This window comes from Enhydra lutris, unplaced genomic scaffold, assembly GCF_002288905.1.
Source record: "Enhydra lutris kenyoni isolate GAN:26980312 unplaced genomic scaffold, ASM228890v2 scaffoldscaffold10, whole genome shotgun sequence".
NCBI lineage: Eukaryota > Metazoa > Chordata > Mammalia > Carnivora > Mustelidae > Enhydra > Enhydra lutris.
In genome coordinates this window covers 14,666,379-14,682,655 of record NW_019154094.1, presented here as the reverse complement: position 1 = coordinate 14,682,655, position 16,277 = coordinate 14,666,379, and the positions used below count along the sequence as shown (strand labels likewise).

The 16,277-nt window shown below is 40.2% G+C and overlaps 1 protein-coding gene across 1 annotated transcript in view; it reads right to left on the bottom strand.

Moving 5' to 3' along the window:
• Positions 1 to 14,777, bottom strand: part of LOC111143849 (adaptor protein, phosphotyrosine interacting with PH domain and leucine zipper 1) — a 35,589-nt gene extending 20,812 nt beyond the window's left edge. Inside the window, exons 1-6 of the mRNA XM_022497802.1 lie at positions 14,692 to 14,777; positions 8,925 to 9,023; positions 7,370 to 7,429; positions 5,956 to 6,027; positions 2,307 to 2,394; positions 618 to 659 (exon numbers count right to left, since the gene is read on the bottom strand). Coding sequence (XP_022353510.1) covers positions 618 to 659; positions 2,307 to 2,394; positions 5,956 to 6,027; positions 7,370 to 7,429; positions 8,925 to 9,023; positions 14,692 to 14,745 — 415 coding nt within the window. The 5' untranslated portion in view covers positions 14,746 to 14,777. The remainder of the gene's footprint in view (positions 1 to 617; positions 660 to 2,306; positions 2,395 to 5,955; positions 6,028 to 7,369; positions 7,430 to 8,924; positions 9,024 to 14,691) is intronic.
• Positions 14,778 to 16,277: the final 1,500 nt, after the last annotated feature.

Here is a 16,277-nt window from a genome sequence, read left to right as displayed (position 1 = left end):
TCCCATAGTCAAATTTCCCATGAAGTATCTTTCTACTTATTAAATTGGTTAAAAAAAATCAATTCTAAGGAGACTGTACTCCACTAAAAGTTTTTTAAAGTATTTTACTTTTTTTTTAAAAAGATTTTATTATTTATTTGAGAGACAGAGTGAGAAAGCACAAGGAAGATGAGTGGCAGAGGAAGAGGGAGAAGCAGGCTCCCCACTGAGCAGGGAGCCCAATGCAGGACTTGATCCCAGGACCCTGAATTCATGACCTGAGCCAAAGGCGGATGTTTAACCAACTGAGCCACCCAGGTGTCCCAAAAACTATTTTTTAGTACAAAAATAGCAAATGTTCACTAAAGAAAATTTTGGAATATACAAGAAAACAAGGGAATATATCATATCAACTCCTCTGGTATTATTAATATAGCAAACCACAAGATTTGATTTAGTTTCCATTTAAATTTTTCCTGTAGCATAAACTTAGTAAAACTTAAAAATAGCACTGATTTACATAATGTTCACTTACACTTTAAATTAGGTTCATTTTTTTCAATTATTACATAGAATATAGCCACAGTTTTATGTTGATAAATGCATCACTGTGAAAAAGAACTGTATTCTCAACTTACCATTACTAGCAATCTGAAACACTTCCTTTAACGTCAGTATTTCTGGAAAAGTTCAAGAATAGTTTCAATTTAGCATATTTATGAAATATCTAAAATTTTGTGTAGAAAACAGTAACTCCCATTTAAGCTAAACTCAAACTCCAAATAATATTTCATACTTCAACATTCAAAGTGAAAAAGTTCTGTGTTTTAGCTCGTCTATGAAACATTCATTATCTTTAACAACAATTACACCACCAGATCTACTTGCCACAAATTAATAATGTGACACAAAAATTTAAAATCATTGCAAATTCTAAGATATGCAAATATTCTGACTTAGTACCAACATCCAACTTCTTATTTTTGATACACACTCTAGTAAGTTCAAGTGCTGAATCCGAGAAAAAAGAAAAATTAGTAAGATATGACATTCAGACTAAGAGAAAAGGGAACTTGTTTCTTGACCTTGGAAATGACCATCCTTGAGAATTATCACCATAAATACTAACTCCTTTTCTAAAATACATTTGTCTTTATTCCATGCGTGATTTGAATACTTTACCATCCACTGATACATTAGTTCAATGTTTTTATTCTCTCTACATATTCAGTAAATAAGTGTGTATGACTGAGACTGTAAATTATGAGAAAGCAGAGCCAATTCTATAAAACTCTCATTTTATCACCTAATAATCCTAAACAGGGAAAAAAAATCCACCACAAACTACTAAGTCATGGGGTTGCCAGACGTGCCAGTACCCCTACCTCCCACCATTGCAGTCCCTAAACACACCTCCTGTGCCACTGTCACAGGTCAGGCGTTGGTCATAGCTCACTGGGCTCTCACAACTTCCTAATCCATTTTCCTGGACATCAAATCCACTCTATTCGGGGCACCTGGGTGGCTCAGCGGGTTAAAGCCTCTGCCTTCGGCTCAGGTCATGATCCCAGGGTCCTGGGATCGAGCCCCACATCGGGCTCTCTGCTCGGCGGGGAGCCTGCTTCCCCCACTCTCTCTCTGCCTGTCTCTCTGCCTACTTGTGATCTCTGTCTGTCAAATAAATAAATTAAAAAAAATCTTTAAAAAAAAATTAAAAAAAAATCCACTCTATTCTAACCTCCAAAACCAAAGGAATTGGATCTACTTCTTCAAGGCCTCCATTGGCTTCTTTGCTTATAAACTTAAGTCCAACATCTTCAGCATGATCTAGTTCCAGATTCGTCTCCTGTCACACCCCAACACATCCAACATTGCAACCACATGGAGTTTCTTGTCAACCACAAGACACCTATTTCTATAACCCATACCTTTGTGCTTTCTAGTCTGTCTAATGAACAATGACTCTCTTCTCCTTGCAAATGCCTCTTCACTGTTCAATGCTCATGTCACATCCTTAGTGACACCTTACTGACACCCTCTTCTGAGCCCCCATAGCACCTTGCTCATTCCCTAATTATTAGAGAATTAGCTTAATTACCTACTTTACCCATCTCCTTCTCGAGGCTTTCTTGACAGAAGACAACTGTATTCATATCAATATTCTACTGTATCTAGTTTAACATCTAGCAGGAGCTTCTATAAATATCCAGTGATACATTAAAGTGGTACAAGCTGTAGTTAGAAATGGTTAAGGTATACAGTAATATGCACTTTACAAGTATTGATCTGAGGGGTAATGGAAGTAGACATAAACTTGACTTCATTACCTTTTAGATCTCTTTCTTTAAACTGGGTAATGGGAAACATCATGGCATCAGCAAGCTGTGTTGAAAGTACTGCATGACAAGAGCTAAGCTAGTAAAAGGAAGACCAAAATGGCTGAATAAATAACTATACAGAGATATTTAGCCAGTGTTTCTAAATTAAACAAAATCTAATATACAGGTGGTGATACATTTTACATAAGAGAACATTCAAAATTATGTGATATAGTCCAAAATACTATACAGTAAAAAAAAAAAAAAGTCCATTTAAAACTCTTAGAAAAAAAACATAGGATAACCTAGGATTTGGCAATGGCTCTTACATATGACACCAAAGCACAAGCAACTAAAGAAAATATAAATTGGACTTCATCAAAATTAAAAACTTTGGGCAAAGGATATATCAAGAAAGTAAAAACACAGCCTGCAGAAAGGGGGAAAATATTTGCCAGTCACATATTGAGAATGAACTTGTATCTAGAATAAGGAAGCCTTAAACTCAGTAATAAAAGATAAACCACTCAAGTGAAAAATGGGCAAAGTACTGAATCAAGCACTTCACCCCTGCCCACAGTGCTGCCTTCTGCAGTTTCAGTTACCCAGGGTCAACTGCCGTCCCAAGGCAGATGATCCTCCTTCGGACATAGTGTCAGAAGGCCAATAGAAGCCTAACGGGACCTTGGAGTGCTTCCATCATTCAACTCACTGCATCTCATCATGCAGGCATTCTATCATCTCACATCACCACAAGAAGGGTTGAGTACAGCACCGTAATATATTTTGCAAGAGAGAGAGAGACACACACCACATTAACATAACTTTTATTATGGTATAATGTTATAATTCTATTTTATTAGTATTTATTCTCTCATTTTGTTAAACCTACTGTGCCTATTTTATAAATTACTCTTTATCACATGTGTGTGTATGTATAGGGAAACACATTATATATGGTTCCATACTATCCATGGTTTCAGGTAACCACTTGAGGCGGGGGGGGGGGGGGCGAAAGTATCACCTGTGGATGCGGAGGGGGGTACTATCATAGACATTTCTTTGAAGATATACAAATGGCCAATAAGCATAGAAAAAGGTCCTCAACACCATTAGTCAACAGGAAAATGCACATAAAAACTACAATGATACACTACTTCATACCTGCTTAGATGGTTATAATAAAAATATAAATGAAAATAGAAGGGTTCGGGGCGCCTGGGTGGCTCAGTGGGTTAAGCCTCTGCCTTCAGCTGTCATGATCTCAGGGTCTTGGGATCGAGCCCCATATCGGGCTCTCTGCACAGCAGGGAGCCTGCTTCACCCTCTCTCTCTGCCTGCCTCTCTGCCTACTTGTGATCTCTCTCTCTCTCTGTCAAATAAATAAATAAATATTTTTTAAAAAATAGTAAGTGTTCGTGAGGACGTGGAAAAACTGGAACCCTCCATTACTGGTGGGAATGTAAAAGTGTATAGGACCTGTGGAAAACAATCTGACTCAAAAAGCTAAATACAAAATTACTGTATGACCCAGCAATTCCACTCCTGATTATATACCCCAAAGAAACTGAATATTGGTGTTCAAGAAAAAAATAAAACAAAAACCTAGATACAAACCCTCACTGTAGCACTATTCCCACTGGCCAAAAGGCATAAAACAACTCAACTGTCCATCAACTATCAATGGATAAATAAAAAGTGGTATACTCATATGATGGAATTTTATTCACCTTCTGATACATGCTACAACACAGACAAACCTTGAAAACATTATACTAAAGAAGATAGACACAAAAATCCACAAACTGTGTAAGTCCATTTATATGAAATATCCAAAGCAGGCAAATCTATACAGATAGAAAATAGATTTGTGGTTGCCAGGAGCTGAAGGGAGACGAAGTAGGGAGTGACTACTTAATGGGAATAGGGTTTCCTTTGGGATGATGATGAAAATGTTCTGGAACATCAGCGGTGAGGGCTGCACAGCATTGTGAGTGTATAAATGTAACCAGGGAGACATTTTATGTTATGTATATTTTACCAGAATAAAAATATTCCATTTCCTATAAATATTTCTGTATATTGCTCTACTATGACAATATTTTGCTATAATGAGTTATTAAAATATTTCAAAAAACTACTTTTTCAGTTACGGGACTAGAAAAGACAGATCTAATGGCTCATATGAAAAGAAGAGCTTTCATTGCACTAGTTGAGAACAGTAACGGACTCCCCAAATAGCTCTCACTGCCCCTCTTCCTCCTACGAACATCCTACCATTTAGTTTATTAATCCTTCCACCCCAGTCAATATCAGCCCTTAATTTCTCTAACCAGTCATCAGAACAAATCATTTAAAAAAAGACCCAGAAGTGGGGTGCCTGGGTGGCTCAGTGGATTAAGCCTCTGCCTTCAGCTCAGGTCATGATCCCAGGGTCCTAGGATCGAGCCCTGCATTGGGCTCTCTGCTCAGCAGGGAGCCTGCCTCTCTGCCTACTTGTGATCTCTGTCAAATAAATAAATAAGATCTTTAAAAAAAAAAAAAAAAAAGAACCAGAACTTAGCTATACCTCATAGCTTTTTTATTTAAGATTTCATTTATTATTTAACAGACAGAGATCACAAGTAGGCAGAGAGGCAGGCAGAGAGACAGATGGAAGCAGGCTCCCTGCTGAGCAGAGGGCCTGATGTGGGGCTCGATCCTAGGACCATGAGATCATGACCTGAGCCAAAGGCAGAGGCTTAACCCACTGAGCCACCCAGGTGCCCCTATATCTCATAGTTTAACCTTTTTTTGGGGGGGGGCAGAGAGAGAGAGAAAACAAGTAGGCAGAGAGGCAGGCAGAGAGAAAGGGAAGAGAGCCAAAGCATCTCCGCCAAGCAGAGAGCCCGATGTGGAGCTTGATCCCAGGACCCTGAGATCATGACCTGAGCTGAAGGCAGAGGCTTAACCCACTGAGCCACCCAGACACCCCTTTTTTTTTTTTTTTAGTTTTATTTATTTATTTGTCAGAGAGAGAGAGAAAGAGAGAGAACAGGCAGGCAGAAGCAGAGGAAGAAGCAGGCTTCCAACTGAGCAAGGAGCCCAACATGGGAGTTCATGACCTGAGCTGAAGGCAGACAGATGCTTAACCGACTGAGCCACCCAGGCGTCCCTCGTAGTTGAACTCTTACCTCCCTGCCTACATCAGATAAGAGTGTAAGGTTGAATGACACAGACTAAGAGGGGAGAGAGCACGTCTCTAGGCTCATCCCCAAAAACAATTTGTTTTAACCAAACAAAGTACTATTTTTATGAGACATCCACTAAGATATGAGACCAACACCAATATGGAAATAAGGTCCTTCTTTTTTTAAAGATTTTATTTATTTATTTGAGAGAGAGAGAGAGAGAGCATGAGAAGGGGGAGGGCCAGAAGGAGAAGCAGACTTCCTGCCGAGCATGGAGCCTGATACAGAACTCGATCCTGGGACCCCAGGATCATGACCCGAGCTGAAGGCAGTTGCTCAACCAACTGAGCCACCCAGGTGTCCCAATAAGATCCTTCTTTAATTATAGAGATTTGCTCATATAATCATAATAATACAAGTTCCCAATAAAAGCTAAACTTGAATAATTTAATAATAAGACCACTTACTCAAGCAAAATAAGTACTTACCTCATCTATAACTTTTGAAAACTGTTGCAAAGTAGAGCTCATAACTTCATCATCACCCCCCAAAGGAAAACGCTAAAAAAAAAGAGAAACAGAGATGAGGTAATGTCCAGGGCTGTAGGTCTTCTGTGAATGATGCTGTAATTTACATTTTTTAAATTTTTTAATAATTTTTTATTTTTTATTAACATATAATGTATTATTAGCCCCAGGGGTACAGGTCTGTGAATTGCCAGGTTTACATACTTCACAGCACTCACCACAGCACATACCCTCCCCAGTGTCCATAACCCAACCACCCTCTCCCTACCCCCCTACCCCCAGCAACCCTGTTTGTTTTGTGGGATTAAGAGTCTCTTATGATTTGTCTCCCTCCTGATCCCATCTTGTTTCGTTTTTTCCTTCCCTACCCCCCAAAACCCCACGTTGCTTCTCCAATTCTTCATATCAGGGTGTAATTTACATTTTTAAAAATAGCTGACCCTCAAAAAAAAAAAAATAGCTGACCCTCAAAACACATAGGAGTTAGAAGTGCTGACCCGCACACATAACTTTTAACTTTCCCCAAATTTAACTTACAGCTGACTGTTGACAGGAGCCTTATCAATAATGTAAACAGTTAACACATATTTCATATATTACATGTATTATGTACTGTATTTTCATAATCTTTTAGAGAAAAGTGTTAAGAAAATCATAGGAAGAAAAAATATATTTACTGTACTGTATCCAAAAAAAACCACCCATGAATAAGTGGACCCATTCAGTTCAAACCCATGTTGTTGTATTTTTTTAAGATTTTATTCATTTGAGAGAGAGAAAGAGAGCGAGCAAGCACGAAAAAGGGGGGGGGTCAGCGGGAGAAGAACACTCCGAGGAGGGAGCCTGATGCATAACTAGATCCCAGGACTCCAGGATCATGACCCCAGCCAAAGGCACTCGCTCAACCAACTGAGCCACATAGGCACCCCTCAAACCCATGTTAAGGATTGACTGAAACTTTTACAAATTTCCAAAATTTTGAATACACTCTAAAAATGTCACTTAATAAAAGAGTGTAATTTGTACAATTAGTATACATTACTTAAAATGTTTGCTAAGCAACTGATTAACATAGTATTATAGGAATGCATACCATACTAGGAGTTCAAAGATTTGTTTCGTTCTAATTCCTCCAATAACCAGCTATAAAATGAGTAAGCCTCAGTTTCCTTATTTGTAAGAAGAGGAGAAGTCAATTAAATAACTTCTACCTAAGATTAATTAAAAGGAGCTATAATGGAATTTCAACAGCATATCAAAATTATTTTCTATGAATTCAAAAAAGCTTAGGATTCTTGATGAGCAATTCTATTTATACAGATACTTTATCACTGCATAGTTTCAATTAGGCTTTTAAAATTTTCACATACGATACCTGTTTTTCATATTCTTTTAAAAGCTTTGAAGTCAGGTGTGTTGCTGCACTTAATTCATTCTGTGGGGGAAAAATCAGCATTCAAATTAACACAATATTACTGATTAAGAAAAAGCTTTAGTTGAAGATACCTACACCACTTTTGTTTTTTACTTAATATAAGTGCTATATAACGCGTTCTCTAAACCCCTCATTAAATCACTGGAGAGGGAACTACCATTAAAGCACTTTAAAGGGAAACTCAAACCATTAAACAGATACCATCAAGGAACTCAGCAGTGTTTTCTAGGTGTACTTTTTTTTTTTTTAGCTAATAAAACTCAGCATTAAATATTGTTAAAGCTTTAAAGTTAGAAGTAAACTGTATATAATCTTAGCAAAATCTTAAGAGATTCTACATTAATGACAAATTATTCCTCTCTCTAGGTGCTGAAACTATACCAATACATTTAACAACATATAACCAAACTATGGTTAGCCTAGTCATGTAATACAGCAACACAGAAATATGAAGGTATTACTTTCAAGTTTTTTTTCTAGCGATGAATATAATGACAAAATTAACATTTCTTTTACACAGTAATCTCTGTAGTCAGGAGTCAAATCTTGAGAGACCAATTGCAAGGAAAAAAATTTAAAACTATCCCACAACTTTTTAATTCATTTTTTAAAAGAGTTTTACCTACAGAGGGAGAAAGTGTACAGGCACATGACTTGGAGGAGGGGCAGAAGAAAAGAAAGAATCCCAAGCAGACTTGGAGCTGAGCACAGAGCCTGATGTGGGGGCATGACTTCACAACCCTGAGATCATAAGCTGAGCCAAAATTAAGAGTTGGACCCTTAACTGACTGAGCCACCTGGGCGCCCCTCAGAGCAACTTTTTAGTACATAATGAAAATGTGAGTCCAGAAAGGAGGTAAAATGAGATGGGGGCGGGGGGACTTGTACACCTAATTAATCCCTAAGAAAGCTTATCATAGAACCCAGGTTGCTGGTAAGGCTTATAATTAAGTTACATAAACACAGCTTCAAATCTTAAACCTGCTCAACAAAACAATCTAGTCATCTCCTTAAATTCATCTCCCAGTACCCAGAGTTACATCCAATTTTTATTATCTGCTTCTCACTAAACATAAACTACTTTCAATCCTTTACTCAAAAAGGGGGAAATGTTCCGTAAGATTAAAAGCACAATTAGGGAAAACCCTGGTGACCATATGGGGTTTTCAGTCAAATCTTAGGCAAAGATCATGATCAGTAAGTTTCAGTAAGAAAGTTCTTACTATGTCTGGGTAAAAAGGGGAAGATGCTTCAATCTTTATCTCTTCTGTAGCATTGCAAAGTACACACTAGTAATTGGAAAGTGAGCTTTAATACAAAATACTTAAAAGTTCATGCATCCAAAAAAAAAAAAAGTTCATGCATCCACTCAACAAATATTACTATGAGCCCAGGATAGAGCTAGGCACCAGTAATCAAGGCAGGCACTAGCTATGTCTGTCCTCACAGGCTTCAAGAGTCATTAAAAAAAAGCAGCTAGCCTTTAGGCCTTTACCTGTGCATCATAAATCCGCAGCATAGCTTGATACAACTGGTTCATATAGTTGGAAATAGCTGTAGCATCTTCTTCAAATACACCCAGTAAAGACCTTGTCTGTATAAAATAAAAGCAGTAAGTTTACATTAACCATTATATAAATCAAATAGAAAATTATTTTCTGAAGAAAGGAAAAATCCTAGGATATTGGGGCTCTAAGAATTCTGAGTCTTAACCTATTTTCTCTTTTGATAGTAATGCCAAGATGCTGGGGTTCTTTGTTCTCAATTTCACTTCACTAAAATGGAGGGATTTTCCAACTACATCACACAAAATTTATTTTTATTTATTTGTTTAGGGCAGGGACAGAGGGAGAGAGAATCTCAAGCAGGCTCCATGCCCAGCGCAGTTCTATCCCACAACCCTGAGATCATGACCTGACCAAAATCAGGAGCTGAACGCTTAACTGACTGAGCCACTCAGCGCCCTCATCATATAAACTTTAAAAGGAACAACAAAGGTATATTTTCATGAATTAAAAAGTCTGTAATTAAATTAAGATCAACAAAAATATACAAGGCTAAATTAACAGTATTCCATGTATAAGTATTTTAGAGGTCTTATTTCAGGATAACTCAGTACGATTTCTTTTTCCGTGGTCTCTTGTGGTAGTGCCAAACCCCTCCCTACCCTAATCCAAAATAACAACATAGTACCCATTCCCAACATGGCCTAGTAAACACTAACTTGGATTTTATGAGTATAGAATTTGAGGTTCTTTTTTCTTCTTCTTCTTCTTTATACTTATCTATATTGTTAAGCGCTTTTTTAAGATTTTATTTATTTATTGACAGAGAAAGAGAGATCACAAACAGGCAGAGCAGCAGGCAGAGATAGAGAGGGAAGCAGGCTCCCTGCTGAGCAGACAACCCCGATGTGGCCCTGAGATCATGACCTGAGCCAAAAGCAGAGGCTTAATCCACTGACCCACCCAGGCGCCCCAAGTTAAACATTTTTTTTTTAATGCAATAAGCATTTCCCCTTCATTTTAGGGGGAAAATGTGTCAGTAAGTAAATGTTAAAGACTGTCAATAAAAAGGGTCAGAGATAAGGAAACTCAGCATATCAAGGCAAGCATACTCACTTTTTCATATCCCAAAGACAAAGAAAGAAAATACCAACAACTATTTAGATAACTGCAATTTAAAAATCTAAAAGATGACCTTGTATTTTTATTCTACAAATAATTCATTCTTAGAAGGTGGTTTTTAAAAAAACCAACTTATTCCTTAGCTTCCTGTTTTTGGAAAAGGAAGCTAAATCAATATGGTTTAAAAAAAAAAAAAAAAAAAAAAAGAGGGCACAAAATCTTTTTGTCCACATATGAAATCCATGTTGTCAGTCCTCTTTCCCATGCCCCAGAGATTTAGATCTGACAGAATTTCACTCTTTAGCTCTATGCCCCCTCCTATTCCCTTAAAGTGTTACTTTAAGATGTAAAAAAGAAAACATCAAGAAACTTTGATTAGTGCCGTTCTTAAGAAAAATCTGCCATTTCATTTTTTTGTTTCCCCCAAATTATTATTCTAGTTCAAAGAATTACACATTTATGCAAAAACCTGCATTGCATTTAAGTTAAAAAGATCTCCTTAGCCCCAAACACTGTTAAAACAGGTTCCCTATTTAAAACTAATAAAATCCAGGGCGCCTGAGTGGCTCAGTGGGTTAAGCCTCTGTCTTCAGCTCAGGCCATGATCTCAGGGTCCTGGGATGGAGCACCACGTCGGGCTCTCTGCAAAGCAGGGAGCCTGCTTCCTCCTCTCTTTCTGCCTGCCTCTCTGCCTACTTGTGATCTCTGTCAAATAAATAAATCTTTTAAAAAAATTAAAAAAAAAATAAAACTAATATCCAGTTAGCACTTTATAAAAGTACATTAATATGGTACCATTTCATTGAATCTATAATGGCATCCACTGTGAGCTGTGCCATTTTTAAAAAAAAGATTTATTTATTTATTTGAGAGAGAGCAAGCGTGCACGCACGTGCACACCAGTGGGAGGAGGGGCAAAGGGAAAGAATCTTCAAGCAGACTCTCCACTGAGCATGGAGCCTGATACAGAGCTGGATCCCACAACCCATGAGATCATAACCTGAGCCAAAACCAAGAGTCTGATGCTTAACCAGATGCTTAACCGACTGAGCCACCAAGGCACCCCCTGCACCATTTTTAAATACTACTTAAATAAAACAATGCCAGCAATTAAGCTATCATTTGAGGTTTTCTTAGGTCTTTCAACTTTGACTTTATATTTGTGGAAATGAACCCTTAGACAGAATTTGATATACAACTCCTATGAACATAAAAGGAAAACACAAACAGCATAAATTTAATATTATCCTAACATTTTTTCAGAGTTCAATTCTTGTGAGTCACTTTTTGACTTAATCAATATCCAGGGGCGCCTGGGTGGCTCAGTGGGTTAAGCCGCTGCCTTCGGCTCAGGTCATGATCTCAGGGTCCTGGGATCGAGCCCCGCATCGGGCTCTCTGCTCAGCAGGGAGCCTGCTTCCTCCTCTCTCTCTGCCTGCCTCTCTGCCTGCTTGTGATCTCTGTCAAATAAATAAATAAAAAAATCTTTAAAAAAAAAAAAAAAAAAGAATCAATATCCATGTTTTCTCACCCAGTATTAGTCTATGCCATGGGGGTGATAAATATTTCTTCGAAGTGTTCCACTTTTGTCCCCAGTATTTTTTTCCAAACCACTGATACCCATTCAGCAAATTTTGATGGTGGCACTTGGCTTCATCGCAGGAGTCAAAGGAATATTTTCAGAGAACAGGACTGATGGTCCTTCAAGTGGCTGTTAAATTGAGTTGCTGAATGCTGAAAGGCCGCACTTGACCAGTCATGCCACTAGGAGAAACAATCATGTGTGCACATTTGCGACCCAACTACAAATAAATTGTCAACTGTAGGGGGGCATCTATCTCAGTATCAGACATGTCAAGATGTGGAAAAAGGAAAAAAAAGTAGGTCTCATAATCTGTGAATATATTCCATATTATGTCAAAGAAAGAAGTCTTCAATTGGGACTAGAGTTTTATCTTCCTAGTTCTAGCACTGATGAATCACTGATATTTATCTATACATAAAATCAATCATTTTTAAAAGATCATATCTGTTATTAACCAGCAAGTTTCATTTTGCTCCAGATTTTCAAAACAATATATAACTATGGACAAGACATCTAGTGTAGCCTTAAAGATTTCCTGTCTCAATAAATACGATCTTTTGCAGAATGGGAGATTAAATTCTAAAGATGTTTATATCCAATCAACTAGATTTGAACTTGCAAATAGCCCTCTATTTTAACACTATAAATCAAAACTAAAAATGAGTAACTGCGATTTAGGATACTCTTCTATGACTCCAGGTTCTAACTTTTTTACATAGCAACTGACAGAACACTTTTGACTAGGATCAAATGATCTAAATAGAAACCTATCTACATTCTTTTTGTTATTTGACTTCTTGGACTCTATCCTAGATAAACAGTCCATATGACAACAAAAATTTATGCCGCAAAGCATTAACCTCAGTCCTATATATAAGACAAAACTTGTGGAAAACTCTTGAAGTCCAACAGTAGGACAACTGTTAAGTCACTTAAGGAAACATGCAACTTTCAAATTTTTTTATTCAGAATTTAATAATATGTGAACATATTTACATTACAATGTTAAGTTAAAGCCGAATAAAAATTGTTATGCACAAGAGAACTTTAAATACGTTAAAATATATAAAAGAAAACAAGGAAAAATTGTTTAACAGGGTTTGCTGCTGGGTGCAGGACAGATAGCTGTGTTTCTATACCTTCCAATTTTTCTAAAGCACGTAACTATAATTTTTATAATTAGGTTCAAAAATAAAAACACTCGCTATAACAGCTGAGATTCAGAGAAGTTGACAGACTTTCCTTAAAGTGAAGTGGCAGTGAAGACTAAAACTCCATCCTGAACCTCGGAATCCAGGGCTTTCCATCCTACCACAAGTTCTCCCTAAGTATTACTTCCAAGCATCTTCCCTTTCTAAATCTCAGTTGTCCCAACTAATTTTTCCAAGTAAATAATACCTAGTTCAAATTCTTACTTACAGAAATTGAAAGAATATCAAGGTGGCTATTTTCATTAAAAATTACTATAAAACTGAAACCAATATGGCACGTACTTGTAAAAAAACAATGAATGCTCAAGTTGTAAACTCACTGTGTGAAAAGTACAAGAAATTAGTCTGATGAGTCAGATCATATCCTCCACACAAGTCATGGCAAGGGCACTGTGCTACCCATTCTGGACTGTGTATAATATTTATGGGCTATAAAAACCAGGCCAGGTAAGAAAGGTAAGGCAACCTGCTGAGTCTTATATAACAGTAGTAAAGTGACAAAGTGCACCTGAACAATACATGCCACAAAATTTTTACAAAACATCTGAAACAAACATAGCTTCTAACTTTCCACTACAGAAATCATTAAGAACTTGAACTAGCTATACTGGCAGTCAAGATAAACCAAGATGTGGGGTTTATTCTGTTTCAGTTTAGGCTGATAAGAGAACATTACAGCAAAAAACTGGCTTGTGAAGATAACTCTCCCCTGGGGGGGGGGGGCGGAAATCAAGTCCACAATCAGAGCCAACTTCCACTTGGCAATTAAAACTGGCACAAAGTCATGACACACATCACACAGGCCAGGGGGATCCAGCCCCTTCTTCCTCATCTTTCGGGGCCATATTAAACTATCAAGACATACATGAAACATGTGCAACTGCAGTTCTGAATAAATAGCATTTCAGAGGTAGCCAACCAGCAACATCGTCGCCTTAAATCGCTTAAATCGTGTAAAAAAGACAGGCTTAGGGATGGTGTTTCTCGACCCAACTTACAGCGCCTACCTACATGTTTTTAACAGAACTCATCTCATTCTTCAATAGTGAACCCGTAACAAATTGTTACATCTCCCTAGACTGCCTGAGGCGAGAGCAGCCACAGCGGCATTATCCCCCCAAAGCACGGAAACACGGGCTTTTATTCTGATGAGTTTATTAGGGCCAAGTCTGCATCATTCCGCGCAGCAGTCTTGGAGCCGCGAAGGCGCCGTCCATCACAAGCCGTGCACAGCTCGAGTGACAGCAGATACAGTCGCGGCCACAACACTGCACAGTCCGCGGGGAGGCTCCGAACCACATGAAGGGCTTCGCCGGTGACTCTCCACGCGGGCAAACCAGCAGCCTTCCAGCATCTCCCGAAGAAAAACTATCCATTTCCTTCCCTAGGTTGCTCAGAAATCATGGAATAAGTCTACGGTTTCTTTTTGTTTTTGTTTTCCTCCTTGTGTCCTTCCTCTGAAGAGACCTTCGGGGAGGAAATCCCGGGACTGGCATTTATGACCTTACAGGCGATAAAAACGCACCTTTCGTCAAATACAAGGCAGCCCCGAAACGTACGTGACCGCCGGGCCCACGAGCGAAGGCGGCGGAGGTTCGGTCGCCGCCCGCCGACGTCCCAGACCCCGCGCGTGCCTCTCGGCCCAGCCGCACAGGCCCACGCGGGCCTCGGGCTGGCGGCCCGGCCGCGGCGGCTCGGGGCGCGGCCCGCGACGGGCGGGGACACTGGCCGACGGCGCCCACCTGGGCCGAGGCGGGCACCTGCGGTGGCCGCGGCGCCAGGCCTGGGGTCCGCCCGCCCTGCTCCTTCCCTCGCCTCGCGCCGCCGCCCGCGCCTCACCTGCGGACTGTCCTCCAGCGTCTCCTCGATGGGCAGCTTGTCGATTCCCGGCATCGTGGCGGAGGGAGGGCGGCGGCAGGAGGCACGGCAGCCGCCCACAGCTCCCCGCGCCCGCCCGTCCGCTTGCAGAGGCTGACCGCGACCCGCCCTCTCTTACAGGCGCGTCCGCCGTCGCCGCCCGCGCCGCTCTTGCCAGGCGCCGAGCGGCCGCGCGGGAAATCCCGCCCCCTCGGCCGCTCTGCCCCGCCTCCCGGAACACCCATTGGCTCGCGGCGACGCCCGTCAGCGCCGCGGGGTAGGCCGAGAGACTCCTCTGCTGCGCGGGGCTGTGCGGTGAGCCGTGGCCTTGGGGGCTATGGTGCTTGCTTGGAAGGACCTTATGCCCTGCCCGCGCGTTTTGATGTAAATTGTAGGGGACCGTTTACCCCACACCTCCGACAGCGAAGGTTTCCGGGAACTAGAGCCTCGTTTGAGGAGGACCACAGTAGGAGTGTGGGGCGGCTTTCCTTCTCCCGCAGCATTTTTCATCAGACCGCGGAAGAGGCCCTACTGCCGGGGGGCCTTTCTTAGTTGCTTAAATTACAACGTTCCCAACCCTGCCCGGAGCGTCCGGTCTACGTCTACTCCCCACCCCACACCCTCCAGCGAAATGGTGCTGGCTACCTCAGATGTTTTGAAACCCCAAGTTGTGTCTAATAGGGCCTACCAGTAGATTCACGGACAGTAGACTCGAAATTATTTTCCCGGACACTTGGGTATCAGTATGTTCAGTTAAAAACATGTGATTTGTTGTCAGTTCATCAATTCTTACCTGGCCTTGAAGGGCTGTCGTTCCTCAATTCAGACTCCCCCCGTATTTCTTTTAAATCGCAAATGACAACATCTTTTAAAGATCTGGATGCACTGGTTAATTATGTCGGTAACTGATTAGCATTTCTGTTAGGTCAAAAAGTTTTGGAAGAAGTTTTAAATAGCTTCTTCAGCCTCTAATTTTACAGTAGATAATAGTGAAGCCCTAATTCCAGAACCTGGTTTGGATTGGAACTTCTGGTTCTTTGTCCTTCTTCCCCAACCTCACACTGCCTCATTTATTTCTCTGTAGAGTTATAAGAAGTTTTCATCAGTATACAAAAAAAAAAAAAAAAAGCAAAATCATAAGGGCCTTGTAAAATTCTAGCCACTTGGGGCACCTGGCTGGCTCTGTTGGTAAAGCATGGGACTCTCAGTCTTGGGGTTGTGGGTTCAAGGCCCACATTGGGTGTAGACATCACTTAAAAAAACAAAATCAGGGGCACCTGGGTGGCTCAGTGGGTTAAAGCCTCTGCCTTCAGCTCAGGTCATGATCCCAGGGTCCTTGCTCCGGGCTCTCTGCTCAGCGGGGAGCCTGCTTCCACCTCTCTCTCTCTCTCTTTCTCTCTCTCTCTGCCTACTTGTGATCTCTGTCTGTCGAATAAATAAATAAAATCTTTTTTAAAAAGCGTTAAAATAAATAAAACTCTGGCCATTAATCCAGTCAATCCATTCCATTTTCACTTGCGAAATATAAGAAATGCTGAGTAAAGATTATTAGTTGCCTGGTTCCACAG